At 33.8% G+C, this 10,184-nt stretch overlaps 1 protein-coding gene across 1 annotated transcript; it reads right to left on the reverse strand.

The window, feature by feature from the left end:
• Positions 1–1,589: 1,589 nt before the first annotated feature.
• Positions 1,590–6,479, reverse strand: LOC142535186 (germacrene A synthase-like). The gene is made up of 7 exons (XM_075641716.1): positions 6,255–6,479; positions 3,960–4,229; positions 3,457–3,832; positions 3,066–3,284; positions 2,847–2,985; positions 2,505–2,750; positions 1,590–1,956 (listed from the first exon to the last, which is right to left on the reverse strand). The coding sequence occupies exons 2-7, from the start codon at positions 4,150–4,152 to the stop codon at positions 1,738–1,740; spliced, it is 1,392 nt and encodes a 463-aa protein (XP_075497831.1). The 5' UTR covers positions 4,153–4,229; positions 6,255–6,479; the 3' UTR covers positions 1,590–1,737.
• Between the last annotated feature and the right edge of the window lie 3,705 nt (positions 6,480–10,184).

Here is a 10,184-nt window from a genome sequence, read left to right on the forward strand (position 1 = left end):
GAAGAACAACAAGAAATTGTTGATCAACCAAACAACCTAAGGAGATCTACTAGAATTAGAAGATCAACTATATCTAGTGATTATGTTGTGTATTTACAAAAATTGGATTTTAACATTGGAGCTGAAAATGATCCTGAAACGTTTTTAAAATCCATTGGTTGTAATGAATCAAAATTATGGTTTAGTGCTATGAAAAAAGAGATGAATTCTATGGCATTTATTGGAGTATGAGATCTTGTTCAGTTGTCTGATGGTGTAAAATCCATTTGATGTAAATGAGTCTTCAAAACAAAGAAAGACTCATTAGACAACATTGAAAGATATAAATCAAAACTCATAGATAAAGGATTCACTCAGCAGGAAGGAATTGACTATAAGGAGACTTTTTCTCCTGTATCTAAGAAAGATTCTCTTCATATCATTCTAGCATTAGTTGCATATTTTGACTTAGATTTACTAAAAATGGATGCGAAAATGGCTTTTCTCAACGGAGAATTAGAGGAAGAGGTTTATATGAAACAACCTGAAGGATTCTTCTCTAGTAATGGTAAACATTTGGTATGTAAGCTTAAGAAATCTATATATGTTTTGTTTCCAATATAGTTGGAGTGCTTAGAAGATTTCAATTGGAGGAAAACAGAAAACTTACAAATTATTCGATGACCGGAGGTAACGCTTGAACAGCTTCCGCATATTGTTTACCATGTTCATAGTTGTGTAGAAACATGATTTTGTTGAAAAACTCTAAAAAAAATGTCATTAAACCCAAAAGAAATGGGTCACACCTTCAAGCTTATTATCAATCTTGGAAAATAAACGGAAGATCATCCTCATTTCAAGGTATATATACTCTATTTTTTACTCTAAACAATCTCTAGTTTCCGGAGTACATTTCTTGAAGTGATCCCTGACTTAAGCGTCGGAAGGTTTTCTCCGGGTATCCTCAAACACCTCTAACATTGTTCGTGATATAGGTGGTGACCCCCAAAGTTTACTTGTGAGAACCACTGAAGGATCATCTAGACACACGGATTGACTGATCACTCAGATCTACTAATTTCGGTAACATTGTATATTTACTGCATCAACATCTTTGCCATGATTGACCATTAAGTCAATATTGAATTTTGAAACTAATAATAGTATAATCTCTTGCACCTAAGTTTAAACAACATAAGAAATAGAAAAGAACACATCATCATCAAATGAAAATTAAGTTGAAGAATTGTCTCTCCATTGGGAAATAACAATTAACACAACTTAGGTAAACATTTGTCCAATTTACAGACGCATTAATCTATTCAAACAGGTTCATGAACAATTAAAAATGTACGCTGATGACAATGAAATAATGCATGCACCTCATATTAAATGGGCAGTTAATTAGGTGTTTGATCCTGGTCAAAAATCTTTTTTGATTTGTAACATTCTTTAAATAAAAACACATGATCTCAAGTTTTGTATTATGTGTTTTTTCCAAAGGAGGTTATTTTTTAAGAAAAAAATTCCTTAAACATTAGATAAAGTACACGAGGAAACATAATTTTCTAGCACAATACAACTAATTATTTTAAATTAATTTTATTCAAAGTTAAAGGTTACATTCTTGATCAAACATAGTTAACAGAAACAAAAACAATGCTTACATTGATTTGAAATGTCTAAATCTTGAAGGGTTCGATGTACATTGCAACTATGAGGGGCTTTATAACCTTTTCTGGTTGAGTATATCCATCTTCATTGTTCTTGTATATTACATATTACCCTTGTGATGTTGAGGATTATCATAAGAACCTCCTTCGAACACGGAAATGGTCTCTTGAAATCCTCATTAACATCCTTCCACGCATCTGTAGTCATTTCCTCAATCTTATTCATTGCCTCTTCCATTGTCACACCGTAATCCTTCATGTAGCAGTCGATACCGGTGGATTTTTGGCCTCTTCCTTTTTCGACCTACGAATATGTTGAGCATATGTAAGAGATACTGATTTAACCTACTGAATAAAGTACTATACACATGCAAGCTACCTCCGGAACCCTAAGAAACTACCTTTAAAACTACTGAATAAAGTTTAGATTGTGTTTGGACCGAAGTATTTGTGATAAAAGGATTTGAAAAGTATAGATCATTTTTTTTTACTCAAACTGATACAATGGATTTGAGACCAAATCCACTGAAATCATTCCATCCAGTTGCAATCTTTAGGTATTTGTAAGGCCGTACAATTAACTTGTTCATGGACTGAGGTTAATCATTTTCATGAAATAAAAATATATTTGAATTGATGAAAGCATATATGATAATGATTAGTTTCACATGTACGTGGACCTTGGAAATGAAGTTCAAACCTATAAGATTAGAAAGAAAGATTTTCCAATTCCATCAGGTATCTAGGCATAAATACTGTTAAAAAGCTCGCCTTTTCCTTCATGTATCGAAATCATTAATCTTTTACAGATTAGACTTAGATATATAGACATCATGGTCATCCAGTTTGTACCTTGTATGTAGCTTTATCACCAACCAAACGACTAATTTCTAGGCTTGCTCCAAGAATCCTCGGCATCATATTCAGCCATTCGAACTCTACCTTCGTAGCAAAATCCGTTCCCATCAATGATGCATTCGAAAGGAAGAAGTAAGCACAAGTTGTGAGCGCGTTGCTAAGGTACTCCCAAAATGGTGGCAAGTAACCCTCAATAAACCACTTGGCCTCCACATTGTAGCTCCTCACTTGTTCTTTGAACTAAACAACATCGCATACAAATTACAAAATATATGTCGGATTCAATATAATCAGATGAAATGATTTTATCTTGTAATATAATGAGAAAATTAATACTGCATCTATCGTATAGTCGACGGCATAGGATCTTCCTTCCTTTGCTAATTCTTCCTTAAATCCCGCATAGAGTTTTAAAATGGCGGTATAAAGTGGTTTCATGTACTCCGGGAGTAGATCAATCTCTCTAATATCCCACCTGAAACAACCAACAACGAATTATTGAGCAGAAATTTTATTTGTTAAGAGCCAAGTTGTGAATTTTTTATTTTTAATTACCTTTGAATTGCTTTAGTGTATGTATCTAGTTCTTCAATTGTACCATAAGCATCAAATGTATCATCGGTTAAAGATAAAAATTGGATGACTTTTGTCAACATAACTCGAGCTCGAGAAAATCGTGGCAAATGAGACGCTCCCATTGCCCAAAAGTAACACTCGACAATTCTATCTCTGGCATAAGGAAGTTGGGATGTAAGATTCATTTCTCTCCACCACCTGTAAAATAACAAGAACAATTAATTACAAACATTTTAAGTTTCAAGATATGCATGTTAAAATTAATGAACCTGTCCAAAAGTAAGGACTGTCTTAAATTGTCACTTCTTAAATCTTCGTTACATAAAAATGTGTGTGTGTGTTCGACATTAAGTTATGACAGCAATGTTACCTCGACACTTCATAGAGTTCTTGTTTGTGCAACATTTGCACTGCATTGTAGTCTAATTTAGCAAACTTCAAAAGTGATTCATCTCTAGAATATACATCCTCCTCGTAGACAGTGATGTAATGATGTGACTCAAATCTTGGATACCCCAAATGCAATGGTTGCACGAGGGCATGCTCGACTTGTCTGTTGAGGGGTGATTGGAGGTTTGTTGCCATGGATTTGAGGCAGTCTTTTGTGAAAACAAGGGCATCTTCCAGTATATTTTCTTTGCGCTTTCTCAAATGTGCTGCTTCATACAAACTCAATAAACCCCTAACATCACTTTTAAGAGACTCTTTGAACTTTCCATCGCCACCCCTGAATTTGCTAAATACATCTGATTGAAACATAAATAATAACGATAGTCAATCTTTCAGAGGATAATTATGGTATATATCTTATACACACACACACACACACACGTGTACGTTTATATATGTATGTATATTTCTGTATGCATATACCAGAAGTTAAGTGAAGTCCATGTTGCCTAAACAATCGAAAATGGATTGAAACTGTGTTTAAGTCATAGGCCTCATCTTCATAATTTGTATTCAGGCCAAAATAATGCTCCAATTTATCTTCGATTTCGTCGTCAAAGTGATACGATACGCCAAGGCGTTCTAGTGCATCGATCAAACTCATTGTATCCACCATTTTGCTTTCTGGATTTGTTAACTTAGTCTTCACTTCATCTTTCAACAATTCAATTTCCTTGGAATATTTTTTGCTATCTGCATAAAATACATCAATCAAACATTTCTTATAATTTCAAAATGCATGAAATAGATTAAATTAGCAGGAACCCTTTAAAGATATGATCATATTAAATTAGCAGGAACCCTTTAAAGATATGATCATATTAAAATCGATATTATACCAGCAAAATTTAAACATCCTAAATTTGTATTTATAATCTAACATGCATGTCTCTTGCATGTGAAGAAATTTAGTATCAATATAGCCTATAAACAAAAGTTTCTACTAAAAAAATAGGGCAATTCATCCTGGATAAACGAATTTTTCCAATCATTTTTTCGTTGAAGTCTAGATAATCGATTATAAAAAAAATGTAAACAACAATAATAATTGCATGCAAGCCTTTTTTAAAATATAAACATGTAAAATATACATTGCGAGTGTTGGAGTAGGTGTCCGGCAAGCCAACTTGTGGCTAGGGTTTTATTGACTCTAATGCCAAACAATCTTTATTTTATAATATTTTACGATTTTATTCGATTATGGCATTATACTTTATCTGTATACCCATGCAAGCTGCATAGATAAAGTCCTTGAATATACAATAGGTACCATGAGGTCTGTGTCACAACGTAAGATCATGAAACTCATTAGGAAGTGTACCGTATATTCTAAACAGGTTCCTAGTCGAATCAGCCGCCTAAAACAAATTAGACTTGTTTTAATTATGGATTAAGAATCCATAATATTGCTTAATAATTGATTAAGAACTAATTAGCCAAAGACCATGATTTTTGAAGGATGGAACTCTCGGCCATCTCTTGAAAATTGAGGGGAAAAATTTGGCCACAAGTTTCTTCAACCGCCGTGTCGCTTCGTCTCCGGATTTTGGAAATTCGGAGAATACAGTCTCAACGCGCAAATCGTTTGGATTTTCTAGTGCAAACCAAACGAGGAAAACAGTTTTCGATCGGGACCTAATTAGGCGATCATAGGAGAAGAGCCGTTCGTAGAGATTTACAAGAAGAGCTATATCCGTTTAAACATCAGAATTGTTTGGAGTCCAGTGTTTAGAACGAAAAGGTATAATTCTAAATACCCTATGAATGTTTTGAACACACGACGCCCAAGACCAAAATTTTTAAACTTCCGTTGCTTCTTGGGTGCGAGAATTTGATGTCCCAACAGTGGTATCAGAGCCAGGTTATTCTCAATCGTGTGTTTTAATTAAATTGTATTGAGTTTATTATTTCTAACCGCGTAAGAATTTTATGAAAAACGCCCCGAAAAATTATTTTTGAAAAATCTGTTTTTGAAAAAAAAAATTAAAATTTGGTCTGCCTGGAACAGACGCGCGCACAGGGCAGCGTAACGTGCGGGCCAGGCGCCGAGCGGCGCGCCCGCAGCGAGCGCGCACGGCAGGCGCGCGGCGCGCGCGCAAGGCCTGCGCGCCTGTGCGAGCGGCCAACGCACAGCGCGCGCCAGCGCCCGATCGGATCGGACAGCGGGCGGGCGGCGCGGACGGGTACCCGAGAACATCTCGGGCACCGCGCTGGGTCGTGGGCTTGAATTGTTCGGGCCAGGGGTAATTTTCTGATTTTTTAAAATTTTGGGTTAAATTTATATTTTATGAAATTACGGACGATTTTACCCCTACAATAATTTTTATAAAATTAATTTCTTACAAAATAAATAATTGAAATATGATTTTAATTATTTATGGTAAAAGTTGTTTTACAAGAAATTTAATTATTTGAAATTAAATTTAGTATCAATATAGCCTATAAACAAAAGTTTCTACTAAAAAAATAGGGCAATTCGTCCTGGATAAGTGAATTTTTCCAATCTTTTTTCGTTGAAGTCTAGTATAATCGATTATAAAAAAATGTAAACAACAATAATTGCATGCAAGCCTTTTTTAAAAAAATATAAACTATTAAAATATACATTGCGAGATCAGAAATAATTTTGGGAAAATCAATTGTTTTAATAATAATCTAATCTTTCGCACGTAATTAAACACGTCGAAAAAAAAACATAAACATTAGAAGAAAAAGTACCTCATCATCGAATGCGAAATTCGCGAACTGATCCCCCCAAAGGCTTGGAGCAAAGTTATCTATCGGGCGAACAATTTCCTCCGGGTTCATTTTTGTTGAGTACGTATAATATATGATACAAAAAGAAATATTGATGAAATGAATTATAATATGATAATATTTTTCGATAAAATTGTCGTATTACAACTCTATTCTTCTTGTATACTCAAAATCACTCTTTTTTTCCTTCACTATGGCATTCTCTCAATTTTAACGAGACTTTCACTATTTCTTTTTTTGCGATAACCTAGCTGGATATGCGTTTAAATATAGCCTAAAACTATATTATTACATCATTAAAAAACTATAATAATATTATATATATGTATATTTATATCTGCCGGGAATCTCTCCTGGAATCTTTTACTTATCCTAATCTTCCGGAAGTTGACTTTAATACACTAACATCATATATATATATATATATATGTGTGTGTGTGTGTATATGCCGGGAATCTCTCCTGGAATCTTTTACTTATCCTAATCTTCTTAGAATCTCTTCCGGAAGTTGACTTTAATACACTAACACCACATAATCTCGTGTTAATTGTTTATTATTATTTGATCAAATTAAAAATAATAATAACAGATGCAACGTGTGTGCATCTTTTACTAATATATATTAAAATAATAGGCATCAACTTGCATTCCATCATGCATTTCTCTTCTGGAAGTTGACTTTAATCTTTTTACTTATCCTAATTATCTTCCGTCGGGAATCTCTTCTGGAAGTTGACTCTAATACACTAACACCACTGATCTCTAGCCTCAAAGAAAAAATATCCATATAATCTCAAATAGTCCCCAATATATGCGTTGCTCCATTTTTAAAAAAAATAAATTTTTTATTTTTATTCCCAGCTTTAAATAATCAGTGTAATAATGCATTTTGTATTGAAATGCATAAAATTACGTGCGATCATTGTATAATTTAAAAGGGTTAGATCATTAATATTCGCTACCTTTATCCATGATGGAGCAAGAGATGTATTGCAATAATGAAAATTTTACAAAATATGTGCTAAATTTTAGTTAAATGTCAATGTGAATAAATAAATTTGCATTTTACCAAAACTTCTTCGACTGGAAAAAAATATGGTTTATCGAGTCATTTTTGTTCGTAGGAGAGTTAGAAATATCATGTGGATGCTGAGTGGAACTCGGATCAAACCGAAAATTAAGAGGATATAATTTATATTTATGAAATTAAATTTTAGGTGCTATTTTTATGTTTAAATTTCGATTATTATTTCATCCAAAAACATTGTCTAAATTGGACCTTCCTTTGACCCGATAATCCGGGTCTTCACTTCATCTTTCAACTATTCAATATACTGTTGTGTTTATACGGGCCTAATCTCGGGATGTGACATTCTATTAAGAAAATGATAAACACGTTATATATGAATTATTGTATAATTTAAAATATTAGAATTGTATATAATTAATATTACATATAGTTTTTTATAATATCGACACTTTGGATCTACATAAATAAATAGTTTTGAAATCCATTTTTTTTATCATTGTTGGCTTCAATTATAAGAATTCACGAGTAAACAAACAGTAAACTATGTTTAAATAATTACCACTGAAAAGTTTTTGGTACATTTAAATAATTTGTTTTCATTTTCTTTAGATAATCATAACCCAAAATTGAATAATTTAATAGATAAAAAAAAACATTTTCCCATTAAATAAATCTAGTAGAAGAAAATCAAGTAATTTTGTAGTTGTAGTTATGATGATAACAAAGGAAATAGAAACAAATTACTTCATTGTAGAATGTAAAACTCCAGAACTGATTGATCCCCCCATACGCTTGGAGCAAAGTTACTTATCGGGCAAACAATTTTCTCTGGAATTTGGGCCATTTTTGTTGCTATGAATTCAGATATCAAAGCACAAAACTTTAAATTATCATTATTATTATGAAGATAAGAATTTTTTTTGTAAAATATGATAATGGAGAATTGGAACTGTTATCCCATCAAAATTATATGCGTACAGAGAATGAGATGAGAATGTTTATTCAATTCACTCTTACCAGTTATTTCCCCAATAATCTCCCTATCTTTGTGTTTTTCCATTTTTTTTGGAATTACTTTTTTTTTCAATCTTTAGTTGATTAGAGAGTAAATGTAGAAAGTTTTAGGCTTAAAAATCGAATCCAAAAATAGAGGCTCTCCAAAGACCAAAAGATTCGTATTCCATTCTTTGTATTTGAGTTTAATGATGAGAAATCTATCATCTTCAGAAGTGTTGGAGGGTTGAGACACAATCTTTCGAACTCTCCTGGTTTTTCACACCCAAAACTGGCTTAGGCTTTGATCAAGATGAATGTAATTCATCTGAAACAAGTATTTAATTGTGTGAAGAGAAATGAAAGTTTAAATTCATAGATTTTGTCAGATCATACACAATATATGATCACTTAGAGCATGAAATTCAAGTTAGTCAGCGTGTTTATTATAATAACGAAAGAATACATCGTGGGTTTGGATATGTGCACCTGAGAGTTATATGTCAGAACCTTGTTGGACAGAACAAGAGTTATGTTGAGGGCTGCAGGTCTAGAAAAGTCATTTTGGACGGAAGCAGTCAAAACCGCTTGTTATATTATCAATCGTTCTCCTTCAGTGGCGATTGATCTGAAGACTCCGATGGAGATGTGGACTGGGAAGCCGACAGATTATTCTCATTTGCATACATTTGGAAGTCCTCTGTATGTTCTGTACAATGAGCAAGAAAGATCGAAGTTGGATTCGAAATCCAGAAAATATATCTTCGAGTTATGCTGATGGAGTAAAGGATTTCGCTTGTGGGATCCTACTGTTCACAAACTTGTCATCAGCAGGGATGTTATCTTCGAAGAAGATAAAGTAAAGTGAGACAAAGGCAAATCGAATTCAGAAACTACTATTTTTCAGGTGGAAAATAAGACGGACGAAGGTCAAATTTCTTGTGAAGCAGTGCCAGAGCACGAAGAACAAGAACATGTTGAGTCAAAGGTTTCCAATGTGAGGCAGTCAACTCGAGACAGAAAACCACCAAGTTTGCTTTCAGATTATGTCACTGAAAGTAACATTGCATATTTTCTATTATCAGATGATGGTGAGCCATCGAGTTTCCACGAGGCTACTCAAAGCTCGGATGTATCCTTGTGGATAATAGCAATGCAAGAAGAGTTGGAGGCATTAGACAGGAATAAAACTTGGGATCTTATTACACTACCACAAGGAAGGAAAGCCATTGGAAATAGATGGGTCTATAAGATCAAGCGTGATGACAATAACCAAGTGGAGCGGTATCGTGCTAGATTGATGGTAAAAGGGTATGCTCAGAAAGAAGGCATTGACTTCAATGAGATATTTTCTCCTGTGGTTCGACTTTCAAAAGACAGAGTAGTGTTGACATTGTGTGCGGTGTTTGACCTACTTCTAGAACAGCTAGATGTGAAAACAACATTTCTTCATGAAGATCTTGAAGAAGAAATCTATATGCTCCAGCCAGAAGGTTTTGCAGAAAAAGGCAAAGAGAACTTGGTTTGCAGGTTGAGGAAATCTCTGTCCGGTCTCAAACAGGCGCCGAGATGTTGGTACAAGAGATTTGATTCATATATCATGAGCCTTGGATACAACAGACTGAGTGCAGATCCTTGTATATATTTCAAGAGGTCTGATGATGATTATATTATTTTGTTGTTGTATGTGGACGACATTTTGGTAGCAGGCCCCAACAAAGATCAGTTCCAAGGATTGAAGGCACAGTTGGCTAAGAAATTTGATATGAAGGACTTGGGACCAGCAAACAAGATTCTAGGGATGCAAGTTCACGAGACAGAAGTAACAGAAAGATTTGGCTTTCCCAGAAAACATATTTGAAAAAAAT

The sequence above is a fragment of the Primulina tabacum genome, unplaced genomic scaffold (assembly GCF_025594145.1).
Source record: "Primulina tabacum isolate GXHZ01 unplaced genomic scaffold, ASM2559414v2 Contig878, whole genome shotgun sequence".
NCBI lineage: Eukaryota > Viridiplantae > Streptophyta > Magnoliopsida > Lamiales > Gesneriaceae > Primulina > Primulina tabacum.